The sequence below is a fragment of the Stegostoma tigrinum genome, chromosome 7 (assembly GCF_030684315.1).
Source record: "Stegostoma tigrinum isolate sSteTig4 chromosome 7, sSteTig4.hap1, whole genome shotgun sequence".
Lineage (NCBI taxonomy): Eukaryota > Metazoa > Chordata > Chondrichthyes > Orectolobiformes > Stegostomatidae > Stegostoma > Stegostoma tigrinum.
In genome coordinates this window covers 96874047-96894523 of record NC_081360.1, presented here as the reverse complement: position 1 = coordinate 96894523, position 20477 = coordinate 96874047, and the positions used below count along the sequence as shown (strand labels likewise).

At 44.9% G+C, this 20477-nt stretch overlaps 1 protein-coding gene across 3 annotated transcripts in view; it reads left to right on the top strand.

Annotated features, from left to right (window-relative positions):
* Nucleotides 1–20477, top strand: part of sema5ba (sema domain, seven thrombospondin repeats (type 1 and type 1-like), transmembrane domain (TM) and short cytoplasmic domain, (semaphorin) 5Ba) — a 329573-nt gene that overhangs the window by 187547 nt on the left and 121549 nt on the right. For all 3 annotated transcript variants that reach the window (XM_059647532.1, XM_059647530.1, XM_059647531.1), the window contains 3 exons: nt 838–1051; nt 4435–4720; nt 19145–19280. In XM_059647532.1, the coding sequence (XP_059503515.1) occupies nt 838–1051; nt 4435–4720; nt 19145–19280 (636 nt within the window). The remainder of the gene's footprint in view (nt 1–837; nt 1052–4434; nt 4721–19144; nt 19281–20477) is intronic.

Sequence of the window (20477 nt, the reverse complement as noted above, 5' to 3'; positions counted from 1 at the left end):
TGAAATGTGGCCACGGTTACAATGCATGAAAGTATAGCAACAAACTCTGACACAAAACAATGAGACAGTGATAACAAAGTGTGGAGCTGGATGAACACAGCAGGCCAAGCAGCAACTTAGGAGCACAAAAGCTGACATTTCGGGCTTCTCTGATGAAGGGCCTAGGCCCGAAATGTCAGCTTTTGTGCTCCTGAGATGCTGCTTGACCTGCTGTGTTCATCCAGCTCCGCACTTTTGTTATCTTGGATTCTCCAGCATCTGCATTTCCCTTTAACTCTGATCACAATGAGACAGTAACCAGACAACCTTGTATCTCTTTAGTAGTGTGATTTGTGGGATAAATTTTGGCCAGGACACAAAAGTGTCTCTCCATTTCAAATTAACACTGTGATTTTTGTTTGACCGATGGTGTAGCTCAGTCCTAGTTTTAATGTCTCATCTGAAAGATAATAACTCTGACTGTGTAGCACTACCACAGTACTGCCGGGGTATTAAAGGGGTTCAGATAAAGGAATGATAGGGGCTTGTGTTCTGAATGTGTTGCGTGTGGATGTAAAAAGACCAGGAAGTTGGTTTGGTGAAACTGAGCATTGGAAATGTCAGAAACCTAGAGGAGCAGTATAAGAGCTAATAAATTGGGTAGGTAGAATACAAAGCCAAGCAGAAGATACATGAATGGACAGGGAGCAATCGTTATGGTTTCTTTTCAGGAAGATAGAGCATTGTAACAGGTAACAAGTACACATGCCTTGCAGCTACTGGGGAAAGGCAGTGAGGAGAAAGTAATGTAAGAGGAGCATGCTGCACTAACTGAGGTCACGTGCTTGCTGCCTCCAGCTTGGGAACCTGAGCCAAGTGCTGGACAGGATGAATGGTGTGGCAAGATGTCCCTATGATCCCAGGCACAATTCCACTGCTGTGATCACCTCCCGGGGAGAACTGTACGCCGCCACTGTGATCGACTTCTCAGGTCGTGACCCCGCCATCTACCGAAGTCTGGGAAGTAGACCTCCTCTCCGAACTGCACAGTACAACTCCAAGTGGCTAAATGGTAAGTCATCAGCCATGGGCAACATCTCTACAGAGGGGAGCACCATGTGGCGGGTGGGTGGGGGCTGGCGCGTGAGTGATGACAATGTAATGTATGATTCATTTTATTTAAGAAAAGGTGTGTCTGCATTTGATTATTGTGACTAGCCAATGTGTGACAGATATGGTTCAGTACCCAGTTGCAACATTGGTACCTTCTCTGGCTATGCCATGATTTTAAAAATTCTCATCCTTCTCTTCAAATTCCTCCATCATCATCTCCCGCCTCTACTTCTATCGCTTCCTCCAAACCCACAATGGTTCCGCTTCCCACCCCCGCTGAGATTTCGCTCTTCCTCGAATGCTTACCTCTCCCGCCATGCCGAACGCTTACCACTTCACTGTGCCTTCAGCACATCAGATCTGCCTGGTACACTCCATGTGTGACCTCCCCCATCCCCGCATCAGAGAACAAAGAAAATTACAGCACAGGAACAGGCCCTTCGGCCCTCCAAGCCTGTGCCGATCCAGATCCTCTATCTAAACCTGTCGCCTATTTTCCAAGGATCTGTATCCCTCTGCTCCCTGTCCATTCATGTATCTGTCTAGATACATCTTAAATGACGCTATCGTGCCCGCCTCTACCACCTCCGCTGGCAACGCGTTCCAGGCACCCACCACCCTCTGCGTAAAGAACTTTCCACACATATCTCCCTTAAACTTTCCTCCTCTCACTTTGAACTCATGACCCCTAGTAATTGAGTCCCCCACTCTGGGAAAAAGCTTCTTGCTATCCACCCTGTCTATACCCCTCATGATTCTGTAGACCTCAATCAGGTCCCTCCTCAACGTCCATCTTTCTAATGTAAACAATCCTAATCTTCTCAACCTCTCTTCATAGCCAGAGCCCTCCATACCAGGCAACATCCTGGTGAACCTCCTCTGCGCCCTCTCCAAAGCATCCACATCCTTTTTGTAATGTGGCGACCAGAACTGTACACAGTACTCCAAATGTGGCCGAACCAAAGTCCTATACAACTGCAACATGACCTGCCAACTCTTGTACTCAATACTCCGCTCAATGAAGGAAAGCATGAATCAACAAGCAGTTCCACGCTCTCAGCCTGCTGTCCATTCTGCCTGGCAATTGGTATCAGTTAGTGATGGCGCAGACCCCTGTGAAGAGCAATGCCCCTGCACCCCCTCCACCAAGCTCCCAATCTTCCAGCACCCAGCTACGACAATACCCTTTAGCTGCTGACCTTCAGCTCACTGTGCCAAAGAAGCTGCCACATGTTTCCTACTCATCCTTCCTTCACCAACCTGACCCTCTATTGGTGCGTTTCATTGCCTACCATTACTCACTATGTGACGAGCGGTGAATTTATTTGAATTCAATAAACCTGGGATTAAAAGCTGGTCAAATGGCAAGGAATGTTGATTATCATAAAGACCCATGAGGTTTATGAATGTCCTTTAGGGAAAGAAATTTTACCCGGTTTGGTCTGTGTGTAACTCCAGACCCACAGCAATGTGTTGATTCTGAAATGCCCTCTGCACAATTAGGGATGGACAATGCCCACATCCCTTGAATGAATCAAGACAAAGCTTAATGACTTGATGACAATGGAACTCAATTCTTAATCTGAGCTCTTCATCTCCTCCCCCTGTCCCCTGCAGAAAGTGCCAGTCTGGTCGAGTCCAGCAGGTGAGCTTCCTGTCGACCCCTGACCTTGCCAATGGCAGAAGTGATTTCAAACTGCCCATCCATTGATGTTGGAGGACTCACTACAGGCCCATGATCTCGCAAAGCCCAACTTCATCCCCGGCCTCACACACCTCTTATCTCCTCCCAACAGGGCCTGCCATTTTGGTACCTGTTGAGACCCACAATCCCAGCCACTACAATATCATCCTGCTCCAGTCCCTCAGTGGCCTCTGGTTAGGACCTGAGGTGGGACTTCCTGCTCCAGAGGTTCTGATGTCTTGCCTCCAGTCTGCTCACAGCCGGTCACAGGGCAGCTGATGTTCCCAGTCCCCTTTCACTGTCTTTAATGTTTTAGCCGGTGGCTGGGGTTGGAAACCTGGCACCTTTAAAATCAGTTATAGAGTCATTGAGCTGTACAGCACACAAACACACCCTTCGGTCCAACTTATCGATGCCGACCAGATATCCTAAATTAATCTAGTCTCATTTGCCAGCATTTGGCCCATATCCCTCTAAAACCTTCATATTCATAGACCCATCCAGATGCATTTTAATGTTGTCGAAGAGTGAGAGAGACCTAAGGGCTCAGGTTCATAATTCTTTGAAATTTACATCACAGGTAGACAGGGTTGTTAAGAAGTCATTTGGCATGCTTGCCTTCATTGCTCAGACCTGTGAGTATAGGAGTCAGGATGTTATGCTGAGGTTGTACAGAGTGTTGGCGAGGCCCCATCTGGAGTACAGCATGCAGTTCTTGTTGCCCTCTTAAAGGAAGGATATTATTAAATGTGAGAGGATTCGGAAATGATTTACCAGGCTGGAGGTTTTGAGCTATAACGAGAGGCTTGATAGGCAGGGACTTCTTTCACTTCCGTAAGCAATTGAGGGATGACCTTAATAGAGGTTTATAAAATCATGAGGTGCATAGATAAGGTGAATAACAACGAGTTTCTTCCTAGGGTGGAGGAGTTCAAAGCTAGAGGGTGTACTTTTATGGTGAGAGGCTAAAGATTTTGAAAAAACATGAGGAGCAACTTTTTTACATCGAGGGTGGTTCACGTGTGGGTTGAACTGCCAGACGAAATGATGGATGCAGATAAGGTTGCAACATTTAAAAGACATTCGGATAAATACTTGAATAGGAAATGTTTGGCGGGATATGGGCCAAATGCAAGTAAATGGGACTAGTGTAATTGGGAACACAGTTGGCTTGGACATTTTGGACAAAACGGGCCATTCCCGTGCTTTATGATTCTATGACTGTAATATTGAGCCTTAAAGGCTGTAAAATGTTTAAGCAAAAACTGAGGTGTCGTTCCTCAAGGCTGCATTCTGCTTTGTTGGAACATTGCAGAAGGATAGAAATACTAATGGGAGAGCAAGATGTCTTATTGAAATGGTGAGCAACTGGAGGGTCAGGATCATTCCGATGGACAGAGCCATCACCCAATCTGCGTTTGGTCTTGCCAATTTAAAGGACACCATGTTGTGAGTCTCAGATTCAATCGAATAGATTGGAGGTAGTGCAAATAAAACTTTGCTTTAGCAAGGCGGTGTGTTTGGAGGGCTGGGAGTTCCAGTGCTAATATTTGGAGAGGTAAATGAAGGCTGCCGGTTCGAGTAAGGGGTGATGGTGGGCCACTAACCTGAGGACTTCCCTCCTTCATCAATTCTTCTGCCTTCTGCTTCCTTTCTAGAACCAAACTTCATCTCAGCGTACGACATCGGTCTCTTCATCTACTTCTTCTTCCGTGAGAATGCCGTGGAGCACGACTGTGGGAAGACTGTCTACTCCCGTGTTGGGCGAGTCTGCAAGAGTGACGTCGGAGGGCGGTTTTTGCTGGAGGACACGTGGACAACCTTCATGAAGGCCCGGCTCAACTGCTCGCGATCGGGGGAGATCCCATTTTACTACAATGAGTTGCAGAGCACATTCTATCTCCCCGAGCAGGACCTCATCTATGGGGTCTTTACAACAAACGTGTAAGTGCTTGTTGGACAGCCTACCTTCCTGTGGGCTGGCCAGCCGGGTGCTGGTGGTATTTTCAGATGGAACAGTTGCATCAGGGATTAAGGGTGTCACTCAACTTCCACTTTGAAATCTAAACATTCTATTTGTTTAGATTTACATTTTTCCATATAGAACATAGAACAATACAGCACAGCAGGCCCTTCGGCCCTCGATGTTGCGTCGACCTGTGAACTAATCTAAGCCCCTCCCCCTACACTGTCCCATTATATGAGAATCAATCTAGAATTATGAGTCTAATGATGAACATAAAACTGTTGATAATTGTTGTAAAAAATCCATCTGGTTGACTCATGTCCTTTAAGGAAGGGAATCTGCTGTCTTACCTCGACTGGCCGACAGATGACTACAATATGGTTGACTCTAATATGCCTTCTGCGCAATTAGGGATGGTCAATAACTGTTGGCATGTTCATTGATATCTATCTGCTGTGAATGAATTTTTAAAGAAAATCTATCTGAAGCTCTGCTTAGGTTACAAGTAGAGTATTGTGTCCAGTTCTGGTCAGCACACTTTAGCAAGGGTGTGAGGGCCCTCAGTAGATGGAGGGGGGAGATCAGGTTCAGAATGGTTCGAGGGTCAACGCATTCTAGCTACAAGAGAAGCTGTGATTGGTCTCCTTGAAGCTGAGGAGATTGAAGGAAGATTTAATCAAGCTGTGATTCAATAAGGGAAAGAAAGAAAACCTTTACTATCAGCTTTTTTAGTTATTCAAGGGATTTTGGCACCACCGGCTAGGCCAGCATTTATTGCCTATCCCTAATTGCCCATAGGGCAGTTAAGAGCCAATAATATTGCTTTAAGTCTGGAGCCACATGTAGACCAGACCAGGAAAGAATGCTTCCAGGCAGTTTCCTTCCCTATTGGATGAACTAGGTGGGTTTCTACAACAACTGATGGTTGCGATTGGCTCGCTTTTTACTCCAGACTTTTTTTGAACTGAAGTCAAATTTCACCATCTGCCACAGTGGTTCTGAACCCATGTCCCCAGAACATTAACCTGGGGATCTAGATTACTAGTGCAATGTCTTTCCCACTGTGTCTGCCCGATCCAATGATGGGGTGACGCAAATTTAAGGCCATCGGCGAGAGATTCACGTGGACGTGGGGAAGAACATTCTTACCCTGTAAGTAATATGGGCTGAGACTCACAACGCCTGAGGGTGTTGGGAGGGGAGATCGGCAACAGTTTCAAAAGGAAATTGGATGAAATAAATGTGTAGGGTGACGAGGATGGGGGAATGGAACTGCTCAATCACTTGGAATCAATGGGCCGTAAATAAATGTTTAACCCTCTGAAGCCAAGCATGCTTTTTCTAGCAGCCTTCGCAACTTGTCATGTGACCTTCAAATATTTAAAATTTTCCCCTTTACCCTTTATATATGGATTCTTAGGTTTTGTAGTAGATTTGTATGTGCACCTCACTGGCTAAGCCACTATTTATTGACTATTCCTAAAGGCCCTCGAGCTAAGTAGTATGCTCCACCATTTCAAGGGGCAGTTAAGAGTCAAGCAGTTGCTTGGTCCATATAGGCCCTCTCATTGCCAGCATATGGCCCCAAGTACCCACCATGGCGCATCATGCCACCATGCGTACTTGCAGTGGCATTGTGGTAATGTCTCTGGACCAGTAATCCAGATGGGCGTGGGTTTCTATCCCATTGTGTCAGATGTGGAAATGTGAACTCAATAAACATCTGGAAGAAAATGTTGGTTTAATGGCAATCATATCACATAGAAACATAGAAGGTGGGAGCAGGAGGAGACCATTCGGCCCTTCGAACGTGCTCTTTCATTGCTCATGATCATGACTGATTGTCCAACTCAATAGCCTAATCCTGTTTTCTCTCCATGACCTTTGATCCCATTCGCTCCAAGACCTATATTTAGTCGTCTCTTGAATACATTCAATGTTTTGGCATCAACTACTTCCTGCGGGAATGAATTCCACAGGCTCACCACTCTTTGGGTGAAGAAATGTCTCCTCATCTCTGTCCTAAATGGTCTACCCCAAACCCTCATACTGTGACCCCTGGTTCTAAACATCGGGAACATCCTCCATTTCCCTTGTCCAGCCCTGTTAGAATTTTATAAGTGTTTATGAGATCTCCCCTCATTCATCTGAATTCCAGTGAAAACAATTCTAACCTTATCAATTTCTCCTCATGTGCCAGACATCACTTGTCATAAAAACACATCTGGTTCACCAAAGTCCTTCAGGGAAGAAAATCTACCATCCTTGTCTGGCCTACATGTGACTCCAGACCCACAGCAATGTGTTGGACTCTTAACTGACCTCACAGTGATTGGGATTGGGCAGTAAATGCTCCTTTAGCCAGCAAAGCCCAAATCCCATGAATGAATTTAAAGGATTCTTCCACCCAGTGGCTCCTCATTCCCCCATATCTTGACATGGCACTTTCATGTACAATCACCTTCTCTATACCATATAGAAGTAACAAACTCTATAGTGATGGTTGTATATCCGGCAAAAGGACATTATTTGTAACTCTACAATATGTTAAAGCTCCACGTTTAAAAAAATACCATTCACTACATGGAAATAAAAATGTCTATCATGCAGATTTCTTACAACTTAATACTTGAAACTACAAGACACTTGATACCACTTTGGGTTTTGTAAACAAACATTGTGAAATTGATTGAGATTAGACAACCAGAGCTGTCAATCAAGCAGGGACTCAGGTGTTTCAACAGTCTGGTCTCTTACCCAAGACTCAATATCCTTCTTCATTGAACAGGACAGAATATTGGGATTAGTTTAGTATTCAGAATGACAAGAAGACTGCAGGCCAATGGGATTTGTTTGGGCGTGTGCAGAGTTTTAGGAAGGGAATGGGACTGTAGGAATAGTTCACGATAAATGAGAGGCTACAGGAAGATGGTGGAACAGCCCACTTTGGCGCAGTATGATGGCTCAGTGGTTAGCACTGCTGCCTCACAGCACCAGGGACCCGGGTTCGATTCCAGCCTCAGGTGATAGTCCTGTGGAGTTTGTACATTCTGCCCAAGTCTTCATGGGTATCTTCCTGGTGCTCTGGTTTCCTCCCACAGTCCAAAGATGTGCAGGGTCGGTGGATTGGCCATGCTAAATTGCCCATAGTGCTTAGGTTAGGTGGGCTAGATATGGGGAGATCCAGGGGTTGGGGAATGGATCTGGGTGGGATGCTGTTCAGAGGGGCAGTGTGGACTTGTTGGGCCAAATGGCCTGTTTCCACACTGTAGGGATTCTATAAAAAATTCTATTCTATAATGTATTCAGGACTTGGGGAGACTGAAATGCAATGGTGCCTGTTTTAAATAGGTATCAAATTGAAATATTGGGCTGATCGGCTCCTCCCTTTACTCTAAATATCTATCACGACAAAAGGTTCACCTTTAAGCAAAATTGCTATTTCTCCAGAAATTAGCGCAAGTGTTATAATCCCAGCTAACGGTATTTGTGGGCAAGTCAGGTTGCAGAGTGAAAACTGACTTGATAGACCATAAGTTGTGATTTGGCAATTTGGATCCTATGCTGGTCAGTGGCTGAATATATTTAGGCAATACGGTCAATGTTATTTTAACAAACAGCACAAGTTTATTACGCAGAAGGAAAGCCAAAAACAATTTATTTGTGACACTTTTATGGCACAACAATATCCTTAAGAGTCACTCAATCCCAGAGAAGTATCAGACTTATAATAACTCTTAAATTAGCACATTTCCTTAGATGCTGAAACAGCTTAAGGTTCCTTTTCAGTTCTGATGGTCTGGAGACTTCTTTCCAGTTCTGATGGACTGAATATGTGTTTCCAATTCTGATAACCTTCGGGGTAGTACGGTGGCTTAGTGGTTAGCACTGCTGCCTCATAGCGCCAGGCACTCAGATTTGACTCTGTGTGGAGTTTGCACATTCTCCCTGTGTCTGTGCAGGTTTTTTGCTGGGTCTCCACTTTCCTCCCACAGCCCAAAGATAATGCAGGTTAGGTGGATTGGCCATGGGAGATACAGGATTATGGGTTGGATCCGGGCGGGATGCTCTTTGGAAGGTTGGTGTGGACTCAGTGGGCCAAATGCTTCCACATTGTAGGGATTCTATGATTTCCACCATTTCTCAAAAGTCTGGAAACTTCTACAAGCTCAAATAAAATGTCCCCTCTTTTTCTGAATTTATATGAACGTACTGATCTGGATCAGCACAGGCTTGGAGGGCTTAATGGCCTGTTCCTGTGCTGTAATTTTCTTTGTTCTTTTTGTAGTATATATCACTGGCATTGGCCATCTGTTTCTGTATATTAAAATCAAAGTTGTAAACAATCAGCAATTATTGTCCAGGTAGCTGACAGCATCATTAAACTTCAGTAAACTAAAAGACCTTCTTTAGTTCACTGTCCAAAAAGACTTTCTGACCTTTGTGAAAAGAAACCAGTCACCTTCACAGAACTGAAGGCTAACATCTATTTTTGTTCACTTTCAAATCCAAGTTTCCAAACCTGCAGACCGAAAACCTACTTCACGCACAGAGCTCTGATTAAGGGCAGATTGCAGAATGCTGCAGCGTTGAATCTGTGAGAGCAGAGAGGATAAAGCTGCATTCATTTCTCAATTACACTGAGGTGAAACACTGAAGCAAAGTTGTGTGCACGAGAACGCAGTTAACAAGAATTCATTTACACCCCACCACACCAACCCCTCCTCCCACACTGCCTGTCTTAGTAACACAAGGTTCATATGTCTCCTTTGCCTCAGCAAACAAGATTGTTTGAGGTGAACACCAGCAAAAATATGAAAGTACATTTGATTTTTTTCAAACAATCTGATAGAGCTCAGGCTGTGACTAATCTGTTGTGAGTGGAGATGGAGGGATTACATGTATTTGTCAGAGAGCTAGTAATTGCCTTGGTAGTTTTCTTTAATAGTGCTTGTCTATGACTCCAGTTGTTTTTTGAAGAAGTGTCGCTGCTGTTTCCTTAATTCGAGATAAGCATAAGACAAGGGCCCACGGTCTGCGCCGCATTAATATTTTACCTCTCCTGAACATTTTGAGCAACCCAGTGTGTCTATATAGGGGGCAGTTGGTGACATAGTGTACTGACTGTGAAAGGACGTCCCCTGGATCCTGGCGAGGTGAGAGTTGTCGAGAAAGAATCGGTGACCAAGAGGTGGGGAAGCATGATTTCTTTAATTTGTGAACTGTTCAGCAAACTTCTTTCCCAATTTTTCATCAGTTTGTGAATGTTTATGAATGCTCAATGCTGACGACAACTCAGTGATCATAGAGTAAGACATGTTGAGTTATAGAGTCATGTAGCATAGCAACAGTCCCTTTGGTCCACCGGGCCAATGTCGACCAACAAAATCCAAACTACATTAATCCCATGTACCTGGGCTTGGTTTACTATGCCCTGCCATTTTAAGTGCTTGCCCAGATACTTCTTAAATATTGCGAGAGTACCTGCCTCAGGACTTCTGAGGAAGGGTCACTGGATCTGAAACATTAATTCTGATTTCTCTTCACAAATGCTGCCAGACCTGCTGAGCTTTTCCAGCAACTTCAGTTTTTGTTCTTGACTAGGTGGGGATAGTTTTTGCTAGAGTTTAGATGAATGAGGGGAGATCTCGTAGAGACTTATAAAATTCTAACAGGACTGGACAAGGTAGATGCAGGGAGGATGTCCCCGATGGTGGGTGTGTCCAGAACCAGAGGTCACAGTATGAGGTTTCGGGATAGACCATTTAGACAGAGATGAGGTGTCATTTCTTCACCGAAAGAGTGGTGAGCCTGGGGAATTCATTACCGCAGGAAGTAGTTGATGCCAAAACATTGACTGTATTCAAGAGGCGGCTAGATATAGCTCTTGGGCTGAATGGGATCAAAGGTCATGGGGAGAAAGACGGATTAGGTTATTGAGTTGGACAATCAGCCATGAAGAATGGTAGAGCAGGCTTGAAGGGCTGAATGGCCTCCTCCTGCTTCTATCTTCGATGTTTCTGTGTTTCTCTGGATGAAGACATTTCTTCACATCAAATTCCTCCACAGCACTAAATGATTATATTCACAGACTGTGATCCCTGGTTCCAGACTCCCCTGTTTGTGGGAACATCCTTTCTGCATTTGCAGATCCCCCCACCTTCCATTGGTATAAAATGCAATGAATACAATCCTAATTGATCCAGACTCTCTTCATATGTTAGTCCTGCTATCCCAGGAATCGTAGAAGCCCAGGTGGCTGTCCAATTATTACCTGCCACCCAAATACAAGTAAAATCCAAATAAAGTATGCTTACCGGTGGGGAGTCACTCCCAGAATATGACGAATGGGGAAATAACTGTGAGCTTGTCAGCATCCAAAGAACAAATGAACAATATTTTGTAACTGGCTCTAGAGACATGTCTGAACAGGTTGATGAAATAAAGATACATTTTCAACATGTTCAAGCAGGTTGATTAAAATAGCTTGAGGGCTTTTGTGGTTTGGCAGCGTCCCTACCTCTGGGTCAGGGTTCAGTCCCACCTTCTTCCAGATATAACGTGTCTGAACAGGTTGATTTAGAAATATCGACTCTGAGTTTCCAAGTGTAAGCAGTCATTGTCCTCCCACTGGAAAACTCTGTCTGAAAGGTATATTATTTACAAGCACCAAGTCTTCTCTCACATGGCCTCTACTGTTTAGAAGGACAGCAGATACATGAGAACACTGCCATCTGCAAGTTCCCCTCCAAGTTGCTCATCATCCCGCCTTGGAAATATATCGCCGTTCCTTCAGTGTTGCTGGGGCCAACATCCAGGGACTCCCTCCTCAAAGCTTTGTGGGTCTATCTGCAGCACATGGACTGCAGTGGTTCACGGTGGCAGCTCACCGTCACCTTCTCAAAGAAACTGGGATGGCCAACAAGTGCTGGGCTTGCCAGTAATACCTGCAACACCCTCATGAGGAAACATAAAGGAAGACGTTTCAGATGAAACTTTGTAGTATGTAATTGATCTGATTTGAGATCTGTGTCTTTGAAAAAGAAAGAGCTGTGCAGTTATCTAGCATCTTTCGGGGGTTCAGGCTGAAATGCTTTATTGGCAATAAGGTATTTTAGATATTTAGTTATTGTTGTAATACAGCCAGATCCAACATTTACATTGTGATAATAACAACAGTCTGTGTATGGATGCTGGTTATGGAATAATTGCTAGTTTGTAGTGCAGTGGCTTAGCTTAGTTGGCTAGTTCACAATGCAGAATGATGCCAACAGCATTGGTTCAATTCCTGCACCAGTTGAGGTTACTGTGAGGGTCCCATCCTCTCAACCTCACCCCTCGCTTGGTGACCTCAGGTTAAACTCACCATCAATCATCGCTCTCCCTCTATGAGAGGTGACTTTTTAATTACTACTAGTGCACTGGGAAGAACCTGCTCTTCTTTGAAATAGGACCATGAAATTTTGCTTTACTTTCACCACTGAAAGGGAAGACCAAACCTAAGTTCAATTAAAAACTGCGGATGCTGTGAATCAGGAACTAAAACAGAAGTTGCTGGAAAAGCTCAGCAGGTCTGGCAGCTTTTGTGAAGAAAACATCAGAGTTAACATTTCAGGTACGGTGACCCTTCCTCAGAACTGAAACGTTAACACTGATTTTTTTCTTCACAGATGCTGCCAGACTTGCTGAGCTTTTCCAGCAGCTTCTGTTTTAGTTTCTAAGTTCAATTGAGTTCTAAATCAATTGACCCAGGAGACTGATTGATGTTGCACTCTTCGCGTTCTATGACCCTATAATTTTTCAGAATGCAGCACCAGAGATATTCTTTAAAGAAATTAGTCATCCGACTTTCACATTGCTTAGAACTGAAGGTCTGCAGAAGATCCTTAAATTCAAACAACCAAATGAAGCAAGAGAACAGAGATGATAATTCTGAAGTAAGCTCATTCTTCAAGCTGACCTGGACACATTGTGTTAAGGAGAGGTCACCTACATTGTCCTATAGGAGTTGATTATGGTGGAACTGTTTTAGAGAATAAGCCTTTGATCTGAGGACAAAGAAAGATCTCAGTTTCAGAGTGTGGGGCTGGAAGAACACAGCAGGCCAAGCAGCATCTTAGGAGCACAAAAGCTGACGTTTCAGGCCTGAAGGGTCTAGGCCCAAAATGTCAGCTTTTGTGCTCCTGAGATGCTGCTTGGCCTGCTGTGTTCTTCCAGCCCCACGCTTTGTTATCTTGGATTCTCCAGCATCTGCAGTTCCCATTATCTCTGATCTCAGTTTCAGACCCGGCTTACCTTGAGTGTGTGTAAGACTCCTGACCAGCCTGCTAATATTCCCAGCGACGCAGCAAAATGCAACGCAATTATCAGAGACCTGAAATTGCAATGGTGGCTGTCAAAAGGATATTTAAAACAGTATGTTCAAATTTATACACACCTTCTGTAGCTTTCTGTCTGACAGAATTGGGGCCCAGGACTGGAATTTTTATGTCTGAGGTGGGGAGGGTGCCTGACAGCACCTCCTGCCTATGGCACTGGGTAAGTAAAATCCACAACCCACCATGTTTGACTCACTGTGCACTTGACCGCAGCTGGCACTTCCCCGGGAGGGAAGGAGATGAGGTCGAAAAGCAAAGACCTGTAGATGTTGGAAATTTGAAACAAAGACAGAAATTGCTGGAGAAACTCAGCAGGTCTAGAAGCACCTGTGGAGAGAGAAACAGAGTTAATGTTTCGGGTCCGATATGATTTCTTCAGAAGCCTTCTGAAGAACGGTCACTGGACGTAGGACGTTAACTCTGCTTTCTCCCTCTGCTGCCAGACCTGCTGAGTTACTCAGGCAGATTCTGTTTTTGAAGAAGATGAGGTCAATCTGTTTGATCTTCCTTCTATCTCCCAGTTGTGTTTGACTGTGACAGGGTTAGAACAGCAAACCTTGAGCTTTCCTGCAGTTGCTTCGAGCTATAGCTGCCAGGGAATCTGCTGTCATGGTACACCACACCTATCTGTTTGGCAGCATTCTCACACATCCTCTGGACCTTATCTGCAACACAGAAAATAGGAGCAGGAGTGGGCCATTCGGCTCTTCAAGCCTGTTTCACCCTAGAATATGATCATGACTGATGATCCAACTCAGTCCCCTGCTCTCACTTCCTCTCCATATCATTGACATCTTTAGCCCTAAGAATGATACCTAACTCCTTCTTGAAAACATTCGATGTTTTAGCTTCAAATGCTTTCTGAGGCAGAGAGGTCCACAGGCTCACCACTAACTGAGTGAAGAAATTTCTCCCCATTTCAGTCCTAAATGTTCTACTCTATTTCCTCTGCCAAACTACAACTTTTAACATGTACCTGGATGATCACTTGAAGTTAGCTTAGATGACACATCATCAGAGGTGATATGAAGTGTGGTGGGGCAACATTTATTCTAGGTTCCTTTATTTATTCATGGGATGTGGGTGTCACTGGCTAGGCCATCATTTACTGCCCATCCCTAATTGCCCAGCAGGCAGTTAAGAGTCAACCACATTGCTGTGGGTCTGGAGTCACATGTAGGCCAGACCAGGTAAGGATGGCAGCTTCCTTCCCTAATGTCCGTTTAGTGAACCAGATGGGTTTTTCCAACAGTAGAGGCATGGCCTTCATTAGACTCTTAATTCCAGATATTTAATGAATTCAAATTCCACCATCTGCCTTGGCAGGATTCAAACCCAGGTCCCCAGAACATTGCCTGGTTCTCTGGATTAGCCATCCAGTGATAATATCACTAGGCTATTGCCTCTCTCTTGTGTCATAAGGGCCTAATTTGGGAAGGTGGGGCTAGTGTAGGTAGTAGCACATTTTTGGTGATACACACTTAATGAACCAAAGGGCTTCTTCTGTACTGTATGATCCTACGTGTCTATGAAGGCACTAAGCAAAATGATCATACAGTGCAGAGATATGATGGGCTGAATGGCCTCTTCTGTGTCATTCTGTGATTCCATGAAGGCATTAAGTGATATAATCATTCAGACCAGAGACAGAATGGGATGAATGGCCTCTTTCTGCACTGTAACAATTCTGTGACTTAAAGCGCCAGGCTGGGAGAGAGACTCTGTATCTTTTAACATGAGTACCGTGGATTTCTGTTTGCTGTGAGTCACTTGCTGGACGATGCTCAGATGCAAAGTGAGTTTCAGCTCTTTATGGTTGCTCCTTTCTGTCTTGCTGCTGCAGGCTCAGGATGGAAGCAAGAAGCTGCTGGTATTAAGCCAGGATGCTTTAATAACTTTGTACTTGTCACTCAGTAACAAATGAAGCCACTTTTTGAACAGGCCCAGAACTCATTTGGGTATTACATGGAAGGGTCTTGAATGTGTAACTCAACCCCGTGTCAAGCGAGTTGCTGCTAAGTGCTGATTACTTCCTCAGGAATATTTAGCACACATGAGTGATCAGTAACTTGTGCCTTGTGTTTAATTGGAGATGTCAGTTCCAGTTTGCTCCAGATTTATGATTGATACGCACCAAGCAGCCCCATTTAGACTAGTTTGCTGTCATCCTCTCTGGTTCGTAAACACATATCGCTTCATCCCACATTTCCTGCAGACTGCAATGCAACTGGAATGGTACAAGCATGTTCTTTGAGTGGAATTGTGGATTCATGCATTGTTTGAATCCATGTGTGTCTCCTTATTTCTGCAGCTCACTATAGGAAGTCCAGTCTATTAGGATGAGAAGTTAAAACTCCATGTGCCCTCTCAGGTGGACAGAAAAGATCCCACGACTCTCTCGAAAGGAGAGCGAGGGGAGCTTTCGCCCATGTCCAGACAAATATTTATTCTGCAACCTCATTAAAAGCCCTGTCATTTATCATGCATTGTTTTGTCGGCTGTTGCTTTGCATGCAATTAATTTCTGCTTTTCTGCACGAGGAGTCCTGTAGAACAGGCTTAAAGGGCTGAATGGCCTTCTTCTGTTCCCAAGTTCCTTGAATGATGGCGGTTATTACAGTTTTCTCTAAGTTGCTGTGACACTGTGGCACTTTTTCCATGTATCTTATAGTCTAGAGCTAGGAATAGTGATGGTGGACGCACCAACAATCTTTGTTACACATCAGGACCCTCATTCACTCTTACCATGAGTTGGAAGGGGTTAAAGGTTGATACTTGACTTGTTTGGTTTCTCAGAATCTTTGAAAGGTTCAGTAGCCGTTACCCACTCCCCAAGCATCTGGAATCCTCATGCAACTGGCGAAAAATTTCAACAAACATTGGCTATTTTTATAAGGTTTCTCCATAAACGTCTTTTTGAACTTGGCAGCCTGATGTGCATATAAATAAAAACAAAGACGCTGGGAATCTGAAACAGAAGCAGAAATTGCAGGAAAAACTCAGAAGGTCTGGTAGGATCTGTGGAGGGAAAGCAGGTACTACTGAAGGTGTAAGACCTGGTTCTGTTGAAGATCTTGATCACGTGCTAACAGAGTTTCTAGCACCCAGTGTGTCAATTGCACTGTGCTTTTGTCATTTAGATTTTATTTTCAATCAGAATGCACTAGAATGTGATGAAGGGTCTAGGCCCGAAACGTCAGCTTTTGTGCTCCTGAGATGCTGCTTGGCCTGCTGTGTTCATCCAGCTTCACACTTTGTTATCTTGCACTAGAATGTACTGTGTTGTATCTCTTTGAGTATTTCTTATGCAACTGGCGGTCTCGTAACCAACATCTCCCTCTTCCGCATACGTGCCAGGTGGGGCTCGCAAAACACCAGCCAGTTTGTACATTGTAAGATTCCAATGAGAGCTCTGGTGACCCTGCTAGAAAAGGAAGGATATTATCAAACTGGAGAGGCTTCAGAAAAGATTTACCAGGGTGCCGCCAGGAATGGAGGGTTTGAGTTATAACGAGAGGCTGGATAGGCTAGGACTTCTTTTACACTAGAGCGTGGGATGGTGAGGGATGACCTTATAGAGGTTTCTAAAACAGTGAGGGGTAGATAAGGTGCCTTTTCCTTATGATTTCAAGACTAGGGATCATATTTTTAAGGTGAGAGGTGAAAGATTTTAAAAAGGCATGAGGGACATTTTCTTTTACACAGAGAGTAGTTTGTGTGTGGAATGAACTTCCAGCAGAAGTTGTAGATGCAGGTATAGTTATAATGTTTAAAAGACATTTGGATAAGCACATGAATAACAAATATTTGGAGAGATATGGGCCAAGTGCAGGCAGGTAGGACTATTTTAGTTTGGAATTATGGTCAGTATGGGCTGGTTGGACTGAAGGGCCTGTTTCTGAGCTGTATGACTCTATGACAGCACCAGATCATCTGTTCATGTATTTTCATCATACAACCCCTACAGTGTGGAAACAGGCCCTTCAGCCCAACAAGTCCACACCAAACCTCAGAGCATCCCACCCAGACCCATTCCCCCTATAAGCCACCGAATCTACACATCCCTGAACACTATGGGAAATTTAGCATAGCCAATCCACTTAACCTGCACATCTTTGGACTGTGTGAGGAAACTGGAACACCCAGAGGAAACCCACACAGACACGGGGAGAATGTGCAAACTCCCCACAGACAGTCGCCCGAGGCTGGAATTGGACCCAGGTGCCTGGCGCTGTGAGGCTGCAGTGTTAACCACTGAGCCGCTGAGGGAACCCTGAGGGAATCATTTGGACAGGACACTGTAGTGAGTTTTGGCAGTCCTTGGGAAAGCACGTGGTTTGTGACCCCCATTCCAAAGAAGAATGGATGTCTATTCACACGAAAATTCACAGGAAGGATACTGCAGATGCTGGAGATCTTAAATAAAAACACCAAGTGCCAGGGAAACATAGCACACCTGGCAGCACTGATGGACAGAGAAACAGAGTTGATATCGAGTTTTGAGAAGATTTGTAGCTCAGGTTGAGGTTCTAGATGTTTTGCCACCATTCTAGGTAACATCATCAGTGAGCCTCCGCCAAAGCTTTGGTGTTATGTCCCGCTTTCTATTTATCTGGTTAGGTTTCCTTGGGTTGGTGATGTCATTTCCTGTTCTTTTTCTCAGGGGATGGTAGATTGGCTCCAAATCAATGTGTTTGTTGATGGAGTTCCGGTTGGAATGCCATGGGCCTCCTACAGTGCCACAATAATGCCACCCGAAGGTTGCAGGAACAGCAACTCATATTCCGCTTGGGAACCCTGCAGCCCAATGGTATCAATGTGGACTTCACCAGTTTCAAAATCTCCCCTTCCCCCACCGCATCCCAAAACCAGCCCAGTTCGTCCCCTCCCCCCACTGCACCACACAACCAGCCCAGCTCTTCCCCTCCACCCACTGCATCCCAAAACCAGTCCAACTTGTCTCTGCCTCCCTAACCTGTTCTTCCTCTCACCCATCCCTTCCTCCCACCCCAAGCCGCACCTCCATCTCCTACCTACTAACCTCATCCCACCTCCTTGACCTGTCCGTCTTCCCTGGACTGACCTATCCTCTCCCTACCTCCCCACCTATACTCTCCTCTCCACCTATCTTCTTTTCTCTCCATCTTCGGTCCGCCTCCCCCTCTCTCCCTATTTATTCCAGTTCCCTCTCCCCATCCCCCTCTCTGATGAAGGGTCCAGGCCCGAAACATCAGCTTTTGTGCTCCTGAGATGCTGCTGGGCCTGCTGTGTTCATCCAGCCTCATATTTTATTATCTTGGAATCTCCAGCATCTGCAGTTCCCATTATCACTAATACAATGATGAAATTGGAATTCAGTAAGGATTTGGAATTAAATGCTAGCCTATTGGTGACCATCAAATAAAAAAAAATGTCCTTTGGGGAAGGAAATCAGTGATCTTTATGTGGTTTGGTAGGATCTTATTGAAACGTGCTAGGGACTTGGTAGGGTAGATGTGGAAGGGTTGTTTCCCACTTGTGGATGAGTCTCGGACCAGTGGCTATCATCTCAGAATAATGGGTTAAACATTTAAGTCAGTGATGAGGAGGAATTTCTTCTTTGAGACAATAGTGTAACTGTGAAACGCTTTGTCACAAAAAGCTGTTCAGGCTGGTCATTAAGTATATCTAAGACTGAGATAGACCAGTTTTTATGCAGGAAAGGAATCAAGGGTTATGGGTAAAAGGCAGGAAAGTGGAGTTGAGCATTATCAGATCAGAAATGATAGAATTGAATGGCAGAGATTGCTTGATGGGCTGAATGGCCTAATTTTGCTCCTAATACCTGTGGCCTCACATGTGACTCCCGACCCACAGCAATGTGGTTGAACCTGAAAGCGCCTCGTGAACCAATTGGTATCTGGGCAATTATGGTTAGACCATAGATACTGGCCTAGCAAGAGAATCCTGTGAATAAACAGACACTGGTGCGGGTCCTGTCAGTGAACCCACTCAGTAACCACCTCTCTGTTTTTGTTTTCAACAGAAACAGCATTGCAGCCTCTGCGGTTTGTGCATACAACCTCAGCTCCATCGCTCAGACCTTCAACGGACCTTTCCGCTACCAGGAGAACCCTCGATCCGCCTGGCTGACAGCCACAAATCCCATTCCAAACTTCCAGGTAGTTGACTTTTCACTGCCAATGAACCAACTCTCACCCATTATGAGATTCATCTTGAAAATGTCTCCAATGATTTCCTTTTTGATTCCTGAGAGGTATATTCCAAGTGTTTCTCACTTATTGTCATAGTGCCATTAATGTGCAAAGAGAGAGAGAGAGAGGTCATTCAGCCCATTAGATCCGTGCCATCTGTCTCAATAGAGTAATCCCAGGATTCCCTTTCCTCCATAGCTCTGCAAGTTTATTTCTCTCCTGTCCATCCAACTTTTTTTCTGAATTTGTTCATTGACCTGGATTTTCATTGGTGGGGAAGGTGCCAGGACTCTAGGAAGTTCCCAGCTCAGCTTTCTCATCTCAGAAGAAAGTGTTAGGAAAGATGGGATCTTCCTTGTTGTAGTGATAAGGTGTGGATGAGCTGCACTCAGGCCAACCCCACTCCTCACTGTCTCCTCCACTTCCCGTCACATATTCCCCATGCCCCATCCGTGCTACTCACTCTCCTCCACACAACATTCCACAACCTTTCATCTCCATCCCCATGCCTGGCTTTGATTCCCTCCCAAGCCTGTGACATCCCCCTCCCCCACCAAACCCATAACCTCCCCACTTCCCTTATGTCTGGCTGTGCTTGCCCTTACCCGTCCCCATTGGCCTATCTGCAACCCCCATGCCTTTCATACACACAATGCCTGAATATGCTCCCCACCCCCAGGACCCCCTTGTACACCACCCTGCCATGCTCCTGCATACCTGGCATTGATACTTGCAATCCCATTTGTCCTCTGTACACTGTGTAAAGCAATGAATGCTATGGTGAAAATGGGGTGTGTAAGTAATAGTTAAAAATAAAAGATGTGCATTCGTTACTTTACGTTTGGCCCTTTTTAAAAAAATCCTTTCTTCTGCAAGAAGTTGAAACCTCTTAACCTTGTACAAATAGACATTGTGAAATTGACAGCTGCCTTCAATGAGCCATTGCTGTTCACCAAACAGAGGCGCTGGTGTTTCAATCGAGTAATGGCTGTCTGGGCTGTCAGACAGGAATACATAATGAGGCCTGGCTTTTGAGCTCGATGGAAGTCTTTATGGGAAGTTAGAGATATATTACGGACGGACGGCATGGAAACAGACTGTTGGGGCCATCTGAACTGTGCTAGTATCAATTCTACTGAGGTACAAACCAACATTGGTGTATTC